The 22,796-nt window shown below is 40.1% G+C and overlaps 1 protein-coding gene across 20 annotated transcripts in view; it reads right to left on the reverse strand.

Moving 5' to 3' along the window:
• LOC111563581 (pleckstrin homology domain-containing family A member 5-like) overlaps positions 1-22,796 on the reverse strand; it is a 294,554-nt gene that overhangs the window by 136,785 nt on the left and 134,973 nt on the right. For 2 of the 20 annotated variants that reach the window (XM_035944682.2, XM_023262704.3), the window contains exon 1: positions 3,624-3,679. The exons of 17 other annotated variants lie outside the window; for them this stretch is intronic. In XM_035944682.2, coding sequence (XP_035800575.1) covers positions 3,624-3,664 — 41 coding nt within the window. In that variant the 5' untranslated portion in view covers positions 3,665-3,679. Of the gene's footprint in view, positions 1-3,478; positions 3,680-22,796 lie in introns of those variants that run through there. One more of the 20 variants, XM_055006651.1, reaches the window with a different exon arrangement.

Below are 22,796 nucleotides of genomic sequence, written 5' to 3' on the forward strand. Positions count from 1 at the left end.
TAAGACAAATAAGTTAGTATATTATCATCAGATATTTTAATAGAATGGGTTATTGTGTTTCCCAAATTTACAGTGGTCTGAGAAAATGAGTTCTGAATACTGGATTTTTGTGGCCAATAGTTCATTACATCAAAGTTTCCACATCTAAAGTAAAAAGCAGGAGGGAGTCCCCTCCAGAAGTCACAGAAAGACAAGACTGCTAATTATTAGGGGTTTCCTGTTGTGGGGAGGCATATCCAACTGAAGACCCTTCATCTAAGTAATTAGCTTGGCCGTGTTCTGCTGCCATATTCTTATATTTTTATACATTTTTTGTCACTTACCAAGCTTTCTTTACCAGCAACTTTGCACTTCAGTGATTTGATAGCATTTTTACATGATAAGAGATTGTAAATAATTGTATTAGTAGAAAAACATGCAGAATATTTTGAGGTATTTTACCTCTCAGCCTCCACCAATCAGCTGGGAAAATAAAGTCCAGTAACATTTAACCTAGATGAACATTGCTCTCTCTTTTGGGTTTTGGCAGCTTGACAGTCCAAATAGGTTTCAGGGACTATTATTTTTCACTATTAATATTACTGTTGTGTCTCTACAGATCATGCTAACTTTGCACTCTCTGCCTTTGTTGAAGAGATTTAGGGAAACAAAGAACTGCACAAAACTGAGTATGTCAGACTGAAAGGAAACACAGAAATCAGCCAGCTGGAACAGGAATTTTGATGTGCTGGCTTACATGACCACGCTACATATTCATCTGCACATGTCCATATTAAATCAGTTTTGAATCGGGATATTCTGATCTGATCTTAAAGATCAGGGCTGATCAAGGCATTTTTTTCCACCCATCAGCATTAACAGGAACCTAAGCCTGTTTGCGTCCACTGTCACACAGGTGTCAGATAGGGGAGAACAAATTGTGGCATGGAAGCAAATTTTGAATAATTAGAAAAGTTATCAATCAATCGATTAATCAATACTACACATTAGACATCTGTCCTCTGCTGATGTTGCTGTTTTAGTCAACAGTTGCATTATATTGTGATTTTAAAAACTTTAATATACCAAAAGTGTCTATTCAAGAACATGATTTTGGCAGATAGTAAATATTATGTTAGTTATGTCAGATTGTGGTAAAAACAAAAAAAAAAAGATTGGTTATAAATGTAATACAATGTTCCAAAATGAATGTGTCATGTAGGGATTTTTTGACAGTCTTTCCAGTTTCCTGCTCCACAAATGTACTTCTTTGTTTCAGCGAGCCTCTAAAAATACACAAACCTAGACACACCTAACAGGCAATTGTGTATATAGTGTTCTAACCAGATAAGCTTTATGTTGCACATCATCACACCATCAAGACAAGAACTATGAGAAAACGGGTGTCATCAGGAAGCCTCAGACAGCCTCCTGCAGCCTCCAGAGGAAAGCAGCTGTTGTACTGTGGATGAATATCAAGCAGAGAGCTGAACAACAAAACACTAAGATGCATCCAGAGCTTACCATGACTACGGGACGTGCTGGGAACACCAGATGGACTAAAGAACAAAGATGTTCACACCTTCTGCAGCTGTAATCTGTCTCCACCGCTCTCGAAACCAGGAAGTGGATGAGTATTACTGGTCCACTATGCTGATAGCTTTCTCACTCTCTTTTTGTCACACATACACTGCTGCTACACAAGCAGCGGCAGAGTATTGCCAAACTGGGTCAGTTTGCAGTCGACCTCAGAAAAGGACTAAGGGACACATAAACTCGGCAACTGATGACATTTTGAAAAAAAATGCACCCATGATGCCTCAGCTGCTGCAGGCGCTGCGAGGCTGCTGCTTCACTGCACACGTGCGTGCTGGCCAGTGTGCCAGTGTCAAACGCTGTCCATGACAAAAATAGCTTGGCTGAAAATCTTAGCAAAGTGAGTAAAGGTAGTCCAAAGTCTGATGGACGCTGGTACGCAATGTTGAACATACAGCAAGGAATGCAGAAATATTCACTGCAGACCTGTTTTTGAGGATTCTTATTTGTCTCTTGACCATTCCGACCAATTGTCTCTCAGCAGCAGGTGATAGATCAGGTTTTCTTCTGATCATGGTAGTAACACAACAGTACCATGCACTTTTTACTCACAAAAAAGTGTTTACACAGATGATTTTGGGACTCTGTAGCTGCTTTAAAATGGCTCCAAGTGACTTCTGACTTGCTCAAGTCAATGATTTGCTTCTTCAGATCTGGCTGAGTTCTGTAGACTTTCCCACTGCAGTGTTTGTAGCTGAGCCTAATGACTGTATCAGATGGGGTCTTTTTAAAGTGGCTCAGAGGAGTCACCAGCTGTAGTCAATTGTAATCACTCACAAGAAAAGGCACGCCACACAGAAAAACAGGAGAACACAGCTACATCAACAAAACTGATAATTCAAGTTGCTGTGTGTATATTTTGACCCAGCAGATTTTGTTGTATTTCCAGAAGATCTATAATAAACGTATGAAAGAACCAAAATGCATGATTGTGTTTTTTTCTCAAGACACCTGTCAAGGGTGCCCTGCCTTCATCCTAAGTCAGCTGGGATAGACTGCAGCCCCACTGCCACCCTACACCTACAGAAGATTAAGTGGTGTACAGATGACAGATGGATGGATGGATGGACCGACGGATGGAAGGATGGAGGGACGGATGGACTCGGGTTTAAATGATTCTATCATAGAAAATAAAGAACTGTAGGAGTCACTGGAAGAATGTCATGATATACATGGTCTTTACAAGTATATCTAAACTTTTGTTCATGATTATAAATGCACAGAACCTCTTAAGTCCACTCTGACTTCAAGTGTTAACCATTTCTAAGTGGACTCTCTATGGTCATATATACCAGCTGCAGAAGGAACAGACACTGATAGGCAGCTTTTGAATATGTAGAATAGCATATGATTTCTAAACAGAAACAGCATATATGGAGATGTGTGAGAAAGGAAAGAAGAAGAGTTATGGTAACCGGGTATCTCCATCCACAGAGAGAAGACAGAAGCAGATAGAGAGAGGGCACTGTGCCACACCTGCCACAAGCTCTCCTAATTCAGGCTGCTGTAGTCATGGTTACCCATCTCATCAAATTCTGTATCTGTATACACACATATGTATGTGCCACAAGCACACACGGACAGACACACACTGTTCTGCATGCCAAAACAGAGATGAGGCAGTAAGGAGAAACCAAGATGGAGAGACAATTAAACGAAACAGAGTGGTGTACGCTCCAGTGATGGAGGGTGCAGGAAGAAAAGACTAAATGCCAGGGTGAAGATGGTCATCTATCCAACCATCAAGCCATCTTCCCATTAGGCCCTGACTCTATCAAACCTGAGACAATCCAAACAGAGCAAGCAAGGAGACACACACACACATACGCACACATACACACGCACACGGCAACATCACACTGCCACACACCCTAACACAAATGAGTCTTGACTTTTAAAACCAAAATAAAAGCAGCAGCTTGATCAGAATCTGAAGACAGTTTCTCTCCCAGCATGCACCTGGGCAGAAACCCAGTGCAATGACTACACAAACCCATGCTACAAAACAAAAACAGGCACACACTGATAATTTAAAGCAAATGTCTTACCTGGAGAGGAGGTGTGATGGAGTCGCACAGCAGGAGGACATGGGAAGAAGAGACAAAAGGAGAATCTGTCAGGTCATGTTCAGCTGAAATACTGACCACACATGTTGTAGGTCAGAATACTGATGTCACAGGAAGAGTATTTTTCATGGTGATGAGTGAGCATTCTGCAGGGGACTGTTAAACCTCACAGTGTTTCTTTTATTTGGTCCACTCCCTGTGTCCCCTGGCAAAGCACAGAGCACAGTCTAAGCTCACCACTACCCCCTTTACACACAACCATGTAACTGCAGCATGGCAGCTCACTGACAAACATCCTCTCAGTTATTTCAACTCAATCCATAAAAGCTGGCAATGATTAATTCAACCATAAAGAAGAGGGGGATACTGTATAGTTATGTTCTGTCTCATAGCTGTTGCAGTCAAACCACCAGATAGTGTTTTCATGTCAACATTCAAATATGTAGCTTGTGGTATTATTTTGTCGTGTTACAACACAGCCAACTCTGGTGCTTTAAACAGTTAAAACTACAAAGCCAGTAGCCACCTATTATTTCTTTTTTGCGTTGAAGAACTTTCACCCTTCCTGCTCTAAATATGCTTCAGACACGTCAGATAAGTGCACTGCAACATCCTGTCCAGCGGCTATCTGTTTCTGGACAGCTGAAAGTGATTAGTCAAATGACACAAAATCAACTGGTAAAAATGTTATAACTGGTTAGACAATTCTTAAAGCCAACATTCAAGGCTTCAATACAATAATACAATACAAGAACTTTATTTATGCCCGAAGGGAAATGCAATAATGGAATATTGGCATAATGGAATATTCAATATTTCAGGGAACAATAATGCTAAATTCTTGCTTAGTGAAATGTTATAACTTTGAAGTTTTCTGTGTGCATTATTTGAAACATACAGAGGGAGGAACCACTTGATGAAGGGAATAGAGAGGTAAGTTGGGGAATGAAGGTCCTACAGCTAGATACTCACAAAGGGTCCCTCTACTGCACTTCTCTTTTACAGAAAGAAAAATGAAACTAATGTCTGAACACAGTCAGAAATTAAGGCTAATTCAAAATAGGAAATCAAAAAAATGCAGACATCTGTGGGAGTAGACAGCTACAAATGAACAAAAAAACACTTGGCAAGGAGGATGAAGAGCACCTCCAGAAAATGTTTCGTTCTTTTACAGCTGAAGCTGGGCACAGTCATCTGGAACGAGCTCTAATCAAAACCACCATTAAGTCCAGTACTGAGAGCTTGGTGTCAGTATGATGCTCAAAGTGATTCTGGTAGTCTCACTCTTGTATGGCAAGCTCTGCTGTAGAAGAAGTCCCCTGTTTGTGTCTAAGATGTTTTTGTCCTATGAATGTCAGTATTATGGATGGATTACTAAATGAGCCTTCAGGGCACAGGTCAACAGGTCTGAGGGATGAGGGGGCCTCCAGGACACCCACTCTGACTAAAAGTCAGACAGCTAAGTTAAAAGATCCTATACTACAATAAAACACATAATGACATGAGAGAGACTCAAAATCACCATAAAAGAACACAAACTGGTAAGAAACAAAGTGACACAATGAGACACAAAACCCCACAGAGGCACACAACAACACCAAAGACACAAAATATCCACAAAGAGACACCAAACGTGATACCAAAGTGACATAGAATGAACCAAAGGGACACAAAACCACCAAGAAAGAGTTACAAAAGTTGCACAGAGAGAACAAGTGTAAGATAACTACAAAGATGCACAAAACAACACAAACATGTTTTGGGTGTCAGAAAAATGACACACCTTTTGCCTGCCTGCTCGCAGCACCCCATTGTCTCATAAGTCATGCCTGATCAGTATGTATTGTACCTTGGTAAGCTGTCAGCAGATCCTGTTGTACTTGCAGACTGTATTTATATACCATGGAAACAACATTTGTGCACTTACAGCTCCTCGGATTTCATGCCCAAGTTGTATGAGCAGCTCAGACACAGAAGAGCAGTAGAGCTGTGTCCCCCTCTTGTGGTCACTAACTAGCATGGCTACTAAGAGTTATATATCAAATAAACATCCTGCCAGTGTCGACTTTTCCAAATATTGGCGTATTATCACAGACCACCATGTGCACCAGTGAAGGGGACTGTAGTGAGATCATTCTTTAATTATGTTTATGGAAATATGAGAGCATAAAAATACAATTCAGAAATCTCCTCAGGTACTGTTATAGTCTCTGGACTCCAATTTGGAAAACAGTAATTCACTTAACTCAGTAGTGATTTAAATGTAGTTTCAGTTTTACTTCAATAATAGCTCAAGGGGACGATTTTTAGATAACATGGGCATTTAAAACAGCACAAGCTGCAGATAGCAAATGAAAAAATAAAGGCCAGGTCAGGGTAGCAGAGCACAAATCAGTGTGTTGATGTATGTTAATGGTGTCAATGCATCAGCACCAAAAACTGATTTCATTTATTTATTTTTCTTTACTGCAGTTAAATGAACTGATCAATAAAATATTGCTAATCTATTTAAAAAATAAATGAATAAAATAAAGAAAATTTAAAAAAAAATCTGGCAAATAAAAGTCTCTATGAGAAACATAACAATTTACAACATAAATTCGATAAAAGGAATACAACAAAAAATGAAATAATGGTCATGAATTTCAGGCTAAAAGCTGCTTTATGAAATGAATTCAGTAAAAGCCAGGAAAGGTTTTAGCTGGGTAAGACTTCAGAAATGCGTTGAATGGTTGCTAGGAAACACTTGTAGTACCCATTGATTTGATATACTTTCTGCAAGCCCTGACTGGCTGTCAGAAAGACTTAAGGTGACACTGGCTTAATTTTTTTGACGTGGAAGCAACAACCTTTTGAACTTTTTATTAACAACCAAAACTTGTATTCACCGCATTAGTAGGCTGAATGGATGCATGGCTGTCTATCAAGAAATAGTTCCAGAATACACCTGACGACCACATAATGTTGCTTTTCTATCTCTGAATATAATTAAATAATTAACCAACACATTACAACATATTAATCAATGAGCTAACCCAGGCTTACTACATCCTGAGCCTTGTACACACAGACAAACCTGCTTGGAAAGACTATAGGGAAGTCTGAAATTGTTGAACAGTTTACTCAATAGTAGTGTGAAACAGTCTGTATGTCTTACTGTGAAATGAAAAATTAAGCAAAATTCTAACCGCACACAATACTAATGGAAGTCTCTAATCTTAAGTCTGATCCGGAACAGCGCAAGGCCACACAATGATTAATGACTGATATTAACTTCAAATATGTGAGGGTGTCCAGGCTTAGAAAAGAGTCAAGTAGAGCTGATTCATGTCTCATTGTGATGATAATGGAGCATACAGAGCCACTGTTCTCTGCTGAAGAAAGATCTTCTATAAAGCAGGACTCAGAGCCGGTGTGTTGTTAAGACCCAGCTCCCCCTCCTGAATTCCACTCAGACTGCGGGGAGGAAACCTGCGTCTGAGATGGAAACTGTCAGGTAACCAGACGCAATTGCCAGTGAGTCACGGAAACATTAAAACAGCATGTAACAGCAGCAGTGTGACAGACAGTGAGAGAAATATTTGAGCAGTGGCCACCTGAACCGACCATACCGTGCCTTCACCCTCAAGGCTGGTCACACTCCAGACCTTGGCTAGTTAGACGAGGTGTAATACTTCAGCTGGAGGTTGGCCTTTGTCAACCACTAAAAATATATTAAACTTTTCAATAGAAAAGCCTAGGTGGAAAATGTCAGTGACCTAGTGTCTCTGCTGGTAAATGGTTGGTTAAGTTCATGGCAGGATTATCTCCTATAGGGACCTGGAGCAAAGATTTGTTGTTGGAGCTATACCCACCCTAGCTTTATATATGAGTTTCAGTATGTCCCCAGAAACCAAACAGCACTCTACAGCGGACATGATTATTAGACTATTTGTCAATTATCATGCAACAATAGTATTACTGATTAATTGTTCAGGTAAAATTTTGAAAGGCATGAATTCAGGAAATAAGCATGGTTAATAAAATAATTTCTTACACATTATACACTCGATACTGACTTGGGGTCCCTTTATGATTAATTGGCCTAAATGAAATAGAAGCTAAACATTTATAATATGAATATTAAGATAAACATTCCAGCTATATCACCCAGCCTAGCTCCTATACAACTAGTGTGGAAAAGTGTTACATTTGAAACTTAACTTGGTTACATTTTCAATTTTGGTATATCCATTCATAATCTATACCCCGCTTTATAATCAATAGGGTCATGAGGAGGCTGGAGTCTATCCCAGCTGACTTGGGGTGAAGGCAGGGGACACCCTGGACAGATTTACTGTTTTCTCCAGTTTAACTTCAGAGACTCAGCAGATATTCAGGACTACTGACAACACAGAACCTTAACCTTACTGTTTTAATCACATTTAGGTTTTCTAAACGTTACATTAACGTGAACCAGCGTCTCCACTGAGTTTTATCAACTAAATGTACCACATTACAGTAACACAACACACTTCAGCTGTTAACATGAAACACAACACAAACATACATACACAAACGTTAGCTTAATGCTGCTACGTTAGCTTTAATGAGGCTACGACGGAGCAGCTAGCTCGATTAGCATCACTAATATTAAAGCTAATATTTACTAAGCTGACTTTCTTCTCTGGTCAACACACTCAGAAATAAACTCCACCAACATCTGGAGTGCATGACACACATTAAATCTGACACTAAAGCTGCATATAAAGTACAGTAAAACCCGCACCGATACGAAAATAAACACTTACCGAACTATCAGAGTCCTTTCAGTGTCTGCTTGTGGAATCAGCCGAAGGTAGAAAACTGGTTAAAACATGCCAGCGGGCAGGAAAACTTTCTGTGCAAAAGATTCTGCTGCTCTACTGATAAATAAATCAACAGTTAATATATCAAAATTAATCCAAACGAGAAGAGCAGAGTTTACTGTGAATGAGCATCTGGGCTGCCTCCTCCATAGGACCTGTCCATCATTCCAGACCAGACTGTCAGTCAAGTAGCCCCACTCCCTGGCTTCGCAAAACTTTAACGCTCTATAAAAAAAATCAATATTGATTTATTTTAAGATCGGCCACCCGATCTTTCATTTTGACCATGAAAACCAACAAAAAAAAAATCATGAGCCATAGAAAAGCAGTCTATCAAATTTTAGCTTTTCCCTTGTAGAATTGGGGTCTATGGAGCCAGAGCTTTTTGGAGCCAGCCCCTGTCGGACGGTGTGATGTTGCACGTTTTTGACACTTCCGTGTTGGCTTCATTTTTGGAGCCAGATGCTACGTCCATCTTTATATAGTCTATGTTGGTGAACCATAGATAGGAATGAGTAGATAGGACACGCCCCTTTGAGCTGCGTGCCTACCGCGACACTAAGCTAGTGTAGGCAAAGTTTAAGTGCATTCCGCTAATGCAGACAGCGTGAAAACAGAAACAACCAGTATGCCGTCTCACTGTGCTGCATACAATTGCACACTACGTCGTACGATTAAGACAAGGAAACTTGGAGTGACTTTTGATAGGTAGGAATAGTTTTTGGCTCTTCTTTCATTATTAAATCTTGTTGAGAGCTTCCAGTCTAAGAGCTAACTAGTTAGACACTAGCAAAACACTAATGCAAGCTAGCAGCTTGACAGCCAAATACCGGTCAAATAATAGTAGCTGTAGTATAGTTGTATAAACAGTAGTAGTAATACTAAAAGTACAAACAGCAGTAGTAGTATAAATAGCTGTTAGAATCGTAGAAGTATTATCAGCATTTGTAATAGTATGACAAGTTGTAGTAGCAGTGCCAGTATCAGCAGCAGTAGTTCGTGTACTACCACTACTACTACTAGTAGTCACATTGCGATTACTACCACCGATACTACCAATAGTAGTTATAAAGCCTAATTCATATAAATCTAGATTACCATCTATGTTCTTCCTCCAAACCGATTTTATGATTGGGCTTACAGCAGTTCTTTAGAACTGCTCTCAAATAATTGAAATGTTACTAAACAAGGTTATACTTATCAAATTAAATAGCTTTGGTCTCCAGTATATTGGCTAATTTGTTTTTTTGTCCTTCATTTATTAGAATGATTTCTTTTTAAATATGTTGTTGTGTACAGACTTATTTACGTCTCTGTCTACTTTTCTTACTCCATACAGGTTTCCCAAAGACGATATGTTGAGGAGGAAGTGGGAAGTAGCCCTGAGGAGAGAGGGGGTACTCTGCAGTGATCATTTTAAACCTGATGAGTTTGACAGGGCTGGGCAGATTTGCCGGCTTAGACCTGGTGTCATTTCATCAGTGTTTAACTTCCTGCCTCGTCTTGGAAGAGGAGGTGCATCACTGACAAGGATGCAGCAACTCAGTTTTATTGAGTTTCATTATTTTCATGAAAATTTACACTTTTACTGTTACTTTATAGACGACCCACTGTGGCCCAATGCACACTTATTATTCACCCAACTTGTGTTTGTATCTAAATAAATTATAAATATCTGCTCGTATCCCTGCTTTCATGCTATTAGCATTTATATGCTCATTATATGTCAATTGTGTGTATGTCTAAGTATTTTAAATTATTTTCGTCATGCTTAATGATTCAGTTCAATGTATCTGTTTCTTGTAAATGGCAATAAACTCTATTCTGTTTGATTCTATCTCCATGTTTTATATATATATATATATATATATATATATATATATATATATATATATATATATATATATATATATATATATATATATATATATATATAACAGCCTATAGCTGTAGAGAGATAAATAGATAGATAAATAAATATAAATTAAAGCTGCAAGCAGCGTTGGTCGGGTCCTCGCATCCGAGCAGCCCAGCTGTCCAATGCATATCCACCAGGTGGCGCTGCAACTGAGAGAGTAAAGTTTCAGGCAGATTGGAACATGAACAGGCTAGTTACACAGCACTTCCTGTATCACGTGAGAAATCCAAAATGGCCACCAGGTGGCACATATATGTGATTAGGGCCAGACTGTGATCACACTTGTAAAGTTTGAGGCAGATTGGAGCATGTACAGGCTAGTTAAACAGCAATTCCTGTTTAATGGTGAGAAATCCAACATGGCCGCCAGGTGGCGATATCACCTTCACTGTATATTGGTGCCGTTAGCATGACTCGTAGCTAACATTAGCTCTGGTGCTAACAGCAACATGTTTTACATTGAGGTGATACTGTCGGCTTGAAGTGCTGCAGTGATCAGAAAACTCTTTGTTGTACAATTTGCAAACAACCAGGCTTTTATCCAAGCTGCCATCAGGAAGATTTTTAAAAGAAAACCTACTGCCTGACAAGTTCAATCTCGTCTTCCTTCACTGTTCACCAGTGCCTGACTTCACTCAGTGCTTCCTGTGCTTCTTCTTCATGGCTACAAACAGAATTTAGGTTCATTACCGCCACCTACTGGGCTGGAGTGTTCATCAGAGTTACTGGTGTGCCAGAAATGAGGGAACTGAGGAGGCTGCAATTAATTGTGTTATTATTTTAAATGCGTTATTTTCGCTGTAATTAATTCATCGAAATTAAGGTTAGCCCTAATATATATATATATATATATATATATATATATATATATATATATATATATATATATATAGATAGATAGATAGATAGATAGATACATAGATACATAGATACATAGATAGATATAAGTAAAATAAATATATAAATAAAAGTCTCAAATAGTGCAAATAACACACACACACACACACACACACACACACACACACACACACACACACACACACACACACACACACACACACACACACACACACGCGGACCACCCCCCTCAGGGCCAAGAAATCCTGCTGGGTGCTGCAGCCCATCGAGGTGGTGCTACTCCCAGCCAAAATGCTCTCAATGGTGCAGGTGTAGAAGTTCCTGAGTACCTTGAGAGGGAGCTTCAAGTCCCTCATGCGTCTGAGGTGGTAGAGACGCTATTGAGCTTTCTTCACCAGGGTGTTGATGTGACAGGACCACGTTGGGTCCTGCGTGATGTTAAAACCCAGGTACTTGAAGCTCTCCACTCTCTCCTCCTCCGTCCTGCTGATCCTGAGTGGGTGGTATGCCCTCTGCTGCTTCTTGCTGTAGTCCACCAGTCTTCCAGGTGGGTGATCTGATCTCCATCAAATAGTTCTCCTGGTTGTTGTTGGAGATCAGACCTACCACTGCTGTGTCATCAGAAAACTTAATGATGGTGTTAAAGTCTGATGTGGATAGACAGTCATTAGTGTACAGTCAGTACAGCAGAGGGCTCAGCACACAGCCCTGGGGGGCAGCATCCATGTCCACCTGCCGGTGAATGTAGACAGCAATGAGAATAAAGGAGGTGAATTCCCTTGGGAGGTAGAAAGGCCGGCATTTGATGATTAAAAGTTCCAGGTTGGGTGAGCAGGACTTAAAACAACATCTTTGCACCAGTTGTTGTTGGTCATGAGACAGACACCCCCACCTTTAGACTTTTACTTGAAATATTTGATTGTGGTTACAGCATCTGCTTGCAGTGTTTTTCAGTTTTGTTGGGGTTTACACACTGGCAGCTCTTGGTTTGTGAACACAAGTCTCTTGTGAGAGAGCCACCCGCCCTTCCTCCTGCTAACTCTTATGCAATTCATAAATGCGCCACCTTATTAATGAAAACACTGTATCTGAACATTATCCAGGCAGCAGTTATGAGGCCACGAGTGACACAGTAAAGAGGTGGTAACTGTGATTATTGAAGCTGTGCACAGAACCATCCCTCCCAGCTGTGGCTCCTCCTCTAACAGCTGACTGAAAGACTCTCAACAAGAAGAAGCATAGGCAAAGAAAGATGGAAAAAAACTGTAGAATGGAAAAAAAACTACAGAAAGAAAGAGATTACAGAGTATTAGCGAGGAAAAGCTGAAATAACCTCTCAAGAGGTTACAGCAAAGCAAACATGAAAAAGAAGAAAAGAGCAAACAGATAGATGAAAGATGGAAGAGGTATTAAGAAACAAAAGTCTCTGACAAGAGCAAATACTAGTCAGAGGAACAACACGAGTGGGAGTGCACAGGCCAAAAAGAGGGATCAGCATTGCTGTCAGAGTGGAAGGGTGGAGGTGATGAGAGGAGGAGACAGAGGGTGGGCTCTGCCTCCTCCTACTCTGAGTGTGTGATGTGTTGCAACAGAGCGTGCAGCCTTCATTATGGGCCTGAAAATAAAAGGAGACAAGAGTAGAAAAGCGCCTAATACTGCTGGCTGCGTCCCGGGAGAGCTGCGGGATCAAAGCCCGCCCAGACCCACTGCTCCAATGTACCAGAGCCGGCAGCACCCACACCAGCCTGCCACTCTGCTGTGCTCCCCTCTTCATGGCTGCGATTAGTACGAGGAGGAGGATGGGAGGAGATGAGAGGAAGGGGAGACAGAGGAAAACAGATAAGAGGGAGTGCAAGACAGGATGTCTCACTGCTTAGAAAAATCACACCAAAACTTCTCTGTACTCTTCTGTTTGAAGCTAAGACTCGATTTGTAATGAGCTAAACAGATGGTATAATTTACAGCAGTTAGCAGCACATGGATGTCAGAGACATGATGAAAGGCTTTAATATGGAAAAAGAACAACTCCAACTGTCTGTTAAATTATTTTAAAACAAGGTTCAGAAAAAAATACATACAGCTTTTGTGGTTTCCTCTGAAGGGCTTGAATGAGTCTGCAGCATATAGAGGAAATATGTGATGCTTCATGGTCCATAATGCTTTAGTGTGTGTGAGATGCAAAACAGAACAGTAAAAATAATACTCCTCAAATATGCATCATAAATATATGGACAAAACAGAGCTCTCACCAACTTAAAGCTGCTTTTACACAGTTTGTACATCCAGCAGACAGAGATCATTGATATTAAGTTATATTTCTAACTAATAGCACACTGTAACTAACTCATTAGGTCAGTAATCAGCTATTTGAAGCTGATGGGTCTGCCTGAAGGATCACATCACGTGCAATGTGCAGTGGCCTGTTTCTTAAGTTTGGGCACATTAAAGAGATTTCTTTTCTTTGTTTGGTGCTTGAGGGTGCTTCCCTCTTACCCTCATAACTACAAGTCGAAGAAATGTTATCAAAAAGCCAGAATGTTTCATTATTCAGCATACAAACGAAGCCATATTATTATATTAACAACATACTCATACAAACACACACCAGCACCTGGCTGAGTGAGCAGGTTAAGGTCTTGCTGATGTGTTTGTGGGGCTTGTTCTGAAGCTAAATCCGAACATGTAGTACACACAACAATGCTTTTTCATTAAATGATAAATGGCTTCTCTCAGAGCCCAAACTGCAAAGATTAAAACAAAATGTTTATCTCCACTGGAGCACAGTAATATTTATCAATTACTGGAGACAGAGAGGAGGAAGGAGCAGAAGAGTGTGTTGTACAGTCGACTACACACTGTAAACCGCACCTGCTGCATTAGAAGGGAGGTTGTCCTGATGTGTCAGTGCAGTACATGATATAAAAGAACAATCACTGATCCCTGTTGTTTGCCTGAAGTAACTGCTTCTTCCTGTTTTATTTTAAGAGTGAGTTGTGATTGGATTCTCTCAGCATATTTCTAAAGACTGTACAACAGCCTACACAAGGAGATTTTGAAATTAGAAGTGGATTTAAAAACTGATGAAATTAACACCACGTTCGGATAAAAAGGCATTTAATTTTAGTTAAACAGTTTTTTTAAAAACTTAAGTCATATTTAACATTTGAATATACGTAAATACAATCATCACATTATGACATTCAAATATTATAATTTGAAAGTAACAACCAGTCCACACAAAGCAACTTTTGAGTTTTCCGATGACAGCACTGATCGCACAATCAGACTAGAAACAACACATCTGATGATCAGACTGATTAACCATTTATTCCATGTCATGAAAAAGTCTGAGGTTATGCTGCCGACAAATCAGTGGTAAGTCTTTTTGAGTATCTTTAATATTGATATGTCTTCAGTTGAGACAGAAGCTGTCAGGTGCTGTCATATTTACTATAGAAATATAATCTGGTCCATAAATATTTGTACATTGACGCATTTTTCAGCATTTGGGCCCTGTACACCACCACAATGGATGTGAAATGAAACAATCAAGATGTGCTTTAAATGCAGACTTTCAGCTTTAATTTGAAGGTATTCACATCCAAATCAGGTGAACGGTGCAGGAATTACAACACATTTTATATGTGCCCTCCACCTTTTTCAGGAACCGAAAGTAATTGGACAGTTGGTTGATCAGCTGTTCCATGGCCAGGTGTGTGTTATTCCATCATTATTTCATTTACAAGGAGCAGATAAAAGGTCTAGAGTTCATTGCAAGTGTGGTATTTGTGTATGGAATCTGGTGAGGTCAACTCTCAATATGAAGTTCAAAGAGCATCACTATCAGTGAAGCAAGCCATCATTAGGCTGAAAAGTCAAACCCATCAGAGAGATAGCAAAAACATTAATTATTGACAAATCAACTGTTTGGTACATTCTTAAAAAGGAAGAACACATTGGTGAGCCCATCAATGCCAAAAGACCCAGAAGACCACAGAAAATGAGTGTGGTGGATGACAGCAAAAGTACTTCATAACAGTTGGCCAGATCAGGAACACTCTCCAGGAGGTAGAGGTATCTGTGTCAAAGTCAACAGTTAAGAAAAGACACCAAAAAACAACCAAAGAGTTTTTTAAGGAAGTGGAATGTTCTGCAATGGCCAAGTCAGTCACCTGACCTGAATCCAACTGAGCTGCATTTCACTTTTTGAAGATAAAACTGAGGGGACAATGCCCCAAGAACAAGCAGGAAGTGAAGACAGCAGCAGTAGAGGCTTGGCAGAGTATCACCAGAGACCAAACCCAGCCTCTGGTGATGTCTATAGGTTCCAGATTTCAGGCTGTCATTGCCAAGTGATAATTGGATTTATGATTATGTTAGTCTGTCCAATTACTTTTAGTCCCTTAAAAAGGTGGAGGGCACATATAAAATGTGTTGTAATCCCTCCACCGTTCACCTGATTTGGATGTAAAAACCTTCAGATTAAAGCTGACAGTCTGCACTTAAAGCACATCCTGATTGTTTCATTTCAATCCACTGTGGTGGTGACAGAGCCCAAATACTAAAAAAAACGTGTCAATGTCCAAATATTTATGGACCTGACGGTATGTCCATCTTTGCAGAATAGTTACACTAGATGTACAGTTAATTCATAGGACCTGCAGGGTATGAAGAAGAAGCCATTGTCAACAAATAGTATTAGATGTATTGAAAAAAATGGGTAGATGGACACGTAATAGCCCATAATCAGGCTGAATTTTTCAGGTACAAGTATAGAGTTTCAGACAACTTAAATTAAATGTCAGCTAGTATTTCTTCAGTGTAGCAATCTACAAGTGCTGCAGTGTTCTAATCATCACCGTCAGACTGGATTATCTTTTAAAATAACTTATATTCAATGTAAGTACTCCCAGCATTATGCAACCAGCCTGTGTAGTAGGAACACTCTTGGTTACAGTCATTTCTCTTAGTCTGACAGATGCACTATCTGCTCTTTGGCAGTGCAGCATAATATTGTCATCAAGACAAATGTCTGTGTTCATTACATGTGCCAGATAAAGTGGCTCAGATTCTGACATGTACTTGAACAAAATAAATGAGTATGGGTATTATTCCCACTCTGTATGACAAAGGCTATAATGCTGTTGCATAGTGTAGCTTTCCTGAGGGTAGGCAGAGGAGGAGCAGCAGCAAATGTGACAAAAATTTCTACATCCATAACCAGCAACATCAGCTAAAGGGGTAAAACACTGTTCCACGTTGTCTCTGTCTCTATTAACACACATATCAACATTTCACAATATGCAAAACCTACTACAACTTTAACACAAGCGTATGTTGTGTCTTATTCATTTTATATTTTGGAGTGTGTTGGGGGTTTATTGCCTTTTGAAGATTGGAGCAGTGAAGACAGAGAGGCTGGACAGAGAAGGGAAGCGATATCCAGTAAAGGTCCAACTGGCTGGGACTAACTATTCAGCTGTTGGGCTGCCCTGCCCTTATTTATTTTTTAGCCAACTCATTTCTTTCATGCCCTGATTATCTTTAAAAAAAAAAAAAAGGTTAGAGCTTTGCAGCCAGCAGGGCTTTGGCATGAGAATCACAGCTTGAAAACAGACTCCAAACCCTCATCCCTAGAGAACACTATCAGGTCTTATTTAAGATTGTTGTATAAATCACGACCATTTACATTACAGCAGGAAGCCACCACAGCATCTCTCCCCACTGTTATGTTACATACAAATGACAGTGATAGATTTACAGATATCAAGATTTACAGAAAGCCCATCCAAAAACTGAATGCTAGGATAAATGATTATAAAAGTGATTTAACAGCTCAAAGACGACATCTAGATCTCTATAGGGAATTCCACCTGAGAGTTTCAGCTGTTTCTTTATGTCATCACAAGGTTCACATCCAGAAAGGTTACTGCTGCTGTTGGTAAACTGTGTGTTATGTTAGCACATTGTGCAGCCATTGCTAGTGGAATTTCAAGGGTAGCCCACTGGTACCTGCTAAGACATTTTTAGTGTCAATAGCAATCTCACACATGTTAATTACTGAAAAAGTACAAAAAACAACATACTGTGTGTAGAGTTATGTGTACACAAATGAAAAAAGGAAGTACAGTAAGAGTGATTCCAGCAGTCTATTGAAAAATGCAAAAAGTGTGGCCTCCTTCAGTGAGATAATGCATCTTGCCACACTGTTCAGGAATGGTTTGAGGAACACAAAGTTTAAGGTGTTGGTCTGGCCTCCAAATTCCCAAGATCTCACAATTAAGCATCTGTGGCTGTGGTGGAAAAACCTCTGAGACTTAAAGCATCTTCTGCGGATGTCTTGGTTGTGGATACCATACGGCAAATTCAGAGATCTATGGAGTCCATACTGCAACAGGTGAGAGCAGCTTTCATGACACGAGGGGGATCTACATCTATAGGACAGATGGGTGTTTATAAACTGCGATCACTGAACCAGCTCACAAAGAGTAGAATGTCAAGCGAACATGGAACATGAACATGTGTTGATATTCACCTTGTAGACTTTGACCTCAGGGAGTGGGAAGAGGCAATATTACACAACAGACAGACTTAGAGTCTACAGGTGGGGATTTGCCTCAAGGGGGCTCATAACAGACTAATTAGAGCACCACTGTGTTTGGTAAATCTACCAAAGACAGCAGTCAGCCAGGTCAGACCCATTGTGTTTTCAACACTTTGTCCGAGGGCATCTGGACAGTGGCTGCTGAGGGAGCACGGAGCATCTCTCATTTGCTTCTCCACGAACACATTCCAAGTAGGTGCAATAAATATTTTGTCTGCAGCCTGCTGGGCCTGGCTGGAGTTCTGGTTCTCCATCATGCAACTAGAAGAACAAATACCCCCACATTACTCTTCTACATTCTGTGTAATAATGGACAATAACATTTCATTGCCTCTTGATTATTGGTTATGGCTGCCTACCTACCTGCCAGCATGGATCCTAGAAATGTTCCTGAAAAAAATTCCAACGTTTTGTCAATATACGCTTTTCATCAGAGAGCTTTAGTGCCATAGAATTCAATTTGAAGCTTTATGTACAACCAAATAAACTAGAAAAAAACCCCACTTCACAACAGTACAAACAAGGCTTCACTTTGTGACCTGAACACCAGTGGAGGGCACATCTGCTGCAGTGTGTGGTCTTCCCCTCAGTTAATAGCAGCCTCAGGATCTGGAGACATTAACACACTGTGTCGCGTGTGGGGGATGACACTAAGTGAAATTCAAGAAATGGAGTGATGGAAGACATATAATGCTAAAATTCTTGGATTGTAGGTTCATTACCACCTATTTACTCTGTAGGAAAACTTGAGAGGAAAAGGGTTGGCACCATTAAATAAACCTTCTAAAACTGCAGTCTGAGCAAAAAGTCAGATCATTAGGCAAACTTTTCATGTGCTGTTATGGGAGGGCATGAGGTCAGGGAAAACTTTGTCATCTTCTTTATATATATATATATATATATGTGTGTGTGTGTGTGTGTGTGTGTGTGTGTGTGTGTGTGTGTGTGTGTGTGTGTATAGGAGTATATAGGGGTTTGTAGGTCCCAAATTAAGCTTAAAGGCCTGTTTTGCACTCAGCAGTACAAAAGAGCTGCAAACTCATGGTTTACAGCTGGTCTGCTCTCTCTGACCAGGGCAGAGAAAAGATGGGAAGGAAAAGGGAAAAGGAGAGTTAACTAGGAAGGAAGCAAGGAAGGAGGGAAAGAAAGAACACATAAAACAATGACAAATATGTGTGTGTGTGTGTGTGTGTGTGTGTGTGTGTGTGTGTGTGTGTGTGTGTGTAGTTGGTTAGCAGGATGAAGAAAGTCAATAATGAAACACACATGAGGAGAGCTGCGACATCAACACACTGTATCGCTGAAACGATGTTACACACTTAAAATGCCAAACTTCATAGTAAAACTGCTTGATTTTTTAGAGAGGTTTTGATGCCAACACTAAACCACAGGGACCTCACAACTGGAAAAAAAAAAAGGTGTCACAATGTCACACAGTAGCTGTGGCAAAAGCTGCCAAAATTATACCTATCCTTCTAAATGTATATTACATGCTGTTTGTGACCTTTACGAGTGTGATATTGGTAAAAGCATTTTAAAACCACAGCATGACCTACAAGACCCAAACATTCAGCACATCCAGTGCATTAAGGTTCCCAGGCTGAAGTAGCTAGTTTTACAAAGTCTTATAATCTTAAAATCTCAACCTTATTACAAAAACAAAAAATCACTATGCCCTACAAAAAATGAAGTCAAAAGTTGAGTATAGGTGGAGAAACCTATGAAAATATGCTGAGGTTGAAGCTGGAGTCCACAGAGTTTACAAGGCTCTACAGTGCCCATGTTATAAATGATGTTTGATGAAAGGCATGTTGACTTGTTAAAGAATGTACAACAGCTAAAATGGAGGTGTGTGTATTTTGGACTTTTTTTTGATGGAAATATAACTCCACCTAAATATTAAAGGGGAACTGCACCCAGTTTACACTTCAAAGTGTGTTTACAGGTGGAAGCAGGACTGCAGATAAAGTACCAGGTGGAGCACACTTACTCATTCAGTGATTATCTTCATTATAGTTACAGTTTTCTCGATTGCTAAAGACATCAAAACTGTGAAATAACGTGTTTAGTGTCTTCAAAGTAGCCACTGTTGGCCTTAATGACAGCTTTGGACAGTAAACTAGCATCGCTCATGCAGCACTGCCATACAGTCTGCTCCACATGACTGACTGTTTAGACCACACCCCCCCCACTGCTACTACCACAGGCTGCAAATCAGGCCTCTGCCTCCAGTGGTAGTTCTCCCTGTTCTAGCAGTAACACTCTCACCTGTTTATCTCCTGATCTAAACAATTATCACAAATAGGTATCTCTCTCAGGTAGGATCCTCTAATGTGTGTAGCAAATCCCTGCATCCCCTGGCTCGGACCACTAATGCTACTTATAATGGGTCTGTGCATGCTACTTCGCCGATTTTCATCTGTCGTGGGAGGGTCTGGAACATAGCCCCCATGATAGATGAGGAACCACTGTATCTTGTTCACTTTGTTTGATAATTTGGAATCACAGTCCTGCAAATGTAAAAGATCCTCATGTATCTTAAACAGACTCTCAATTGAGAAATTTTTTGAAATTTTTGTCCCTCGTACAGTGTTTTGCTCAGTTTAAATTTGAGATGGAAGTGTATTTTCACATATCTGTAATATATCTGTAATTGATGTTAAACAGACAGGTAGCCTGAGTTTAGTAGTACAGTTGTGAAATTGATGAGTGCAGATGTCTCATGAAAATATGTGGAAAAGGTTCCTTTTTACAAAAAAAGGAACAGTATACACATAAACCCATCTGCTGTAATTGTCTAACGTGATAAATTAAAACCTTCCTTTTCGACAAAGCTTATAGTTAGGGCTGACTGGGGGACCCTGACGGGGTGAGCTGGTGTTTTCATTTGCAAAACTGAATTCCCCTCTTGACGTCCCTTTAGTTTGCCCCTAGTTATGCTGCTATAGGCCTAGGCTGCTGGGGAACCTCTCTTGATGCACTGAGCCCTTCTCTAACTACCTATGTATTTACTATATATACCATTATTGCATTACATTCACTCTGTTTCTTTCTGTGTCCTTTCTCCGAGTGTCCCTGGTCCCAGAGCTGGATGCTGGATGCTTCAGATGTGTGGTTGTGTTTTATGGTCCTTGTGTCCCACCCCCCCCACCTCTCTATCTCTACCCCTCTATCTGTATCCCTCTATCTCTACCTCTACCCCTCTATCTCTACCTTTCTTCCTCTTCTGTCCCTCTCAACCCGCCCGGCCAGCAGGCAGATGGGTCCCCCCACATTAGAGCCGGGTTCTGCTCGAGGTTTTTTTCCCTGTTAAAAGGGTGTTTTCCTTGCCACTGTCGCCTTTTGGCTTGCTCTGGGGGTCAGGCATATGGGTTCTGTAAAGCGTCTCGAGACAATTTGACTGTAATTGGCGCTATATAAATAGAATTGAATTGAATTGAATTGAATAAATATGTATAATGCCTGGAAAAACAATTGAGTTGAATGAGTCTCACATTCACAATTGAAGATGAAGTTTTATACTCATTTCTGAAAACATAAAATAAAGACAAGGTGAAAAGCTTCATTTTGCCATGGCTCTCAATGTGTTTTCCAATTACCAGATAACTTAACTGATGGAATTTCCTGTTTGAGATCATACATTTTGATGCACTGTGGGGTTCTTGGTATACAGCCTGTAGCCCTTTTAGTTACATCAGTAATTCAAATTATGGCAGAAACCACTCAGCAAAGTAAAGACAAATGACAGTCCATCATTACTTGAAGACATGAAGGTCAGTCAGTTCGGTACACTGAGTCATCAAAAAAATAACAATTTTTACCATCATTGACAGTGAAATGTTGCTCTGCTTTAGCCCACCCATCTGTTGACTGTATTTCCTTCCTGAGAAGTGGTTTAGAGACTCCACTCATCCTCCGAGACACTAGTTGGCCTATGTTAGACATGACTTCTGTTGATTGGAGTCCTGTGCTTTTTGTTGAGTAAATTCTGTATCTGCAATGAAGCTGTATATTGATCTTCTGATGGTGTGCTCAGTTTTGGTCTGCCCAATCCACAACTGATCCAAACTGTTTTTCAGAAAGTGTTTAGAGCTCCATGCACTGCCCCCTTAAAAAGTACTGTCTACTCAAGATTTGGCACTGAGCAATGTTCTGGAAACCTGATGCACAGACATATTTCTAACAGGTGAACAATGACTGCAGGTTGATTTAGTTGAAGAAGCTTCTAGGTCAATCAAATTCAGCAGAGTATCATCTGCTTCAACAGAAGAATACATCTCAGGGGAATTCTTGTACAAAGGAGTCAACATGATCACTAACACTGATCTGCTTCATACACGGAGAGCAGAATCTGAAATATTTATTTTTCAGTTTACATGGCGACACTTCTTTTGTTTTTAAATGCTTTTAAGTCCACAAACCTTTTGCTTATTTCCAGGTTTACAGAAATATATGGCAGCTTTTTAGTGTGCTTCTTATTTTTGAGGCCAAAACATCAAGGTGATTAAGATGGTCCAAGAGTAGAAAAAGCCTCCATCTAATTTGAAACGTAACCAAACAATGACTAACTAGAAAAGCACTCAGAAAGCGCAGTACTCCACCAAGGCTGCTCAGGTGACGTATCATTTCCGACAGATGAAATTATTAATAAAAAATGACCTTGTGCTGAGCACAGGCATGTGTTTTGCATGTGCTCGTCATGCATGGATACTGAATTGCATGTAAATTACTCTTATAAAGGTCTGTTGATCAGTTCATCACTATTGGCAAGTCTTTGTTTTGCTAGTGTTAAAATAACCGTTCTCTCCATGCTTTTATTTTGAAGGCATATTTTTAATGTTATGGGCTTTTATTTCGTCACAATTCCAGCGGCACAGGAAGGGATTATCTAAGAAGCGGCTCCTGGACATGATGAAGATGCTGCCGAA

Source organism: Amphiprion ocellaris, chromosome 21, assembly GCF_022539595.1.
Source record: "Amphiprion ocellaris isolate individual 3 ecotype Okinawa chromosome 21, ASM2253959v1, whole genome shotgun sequence".
NCBI lineage: Eukaryota > Metazoa > Chordata > Actinopteri > Pomacentridae > Amphiprion > Amphiprion ocellaris.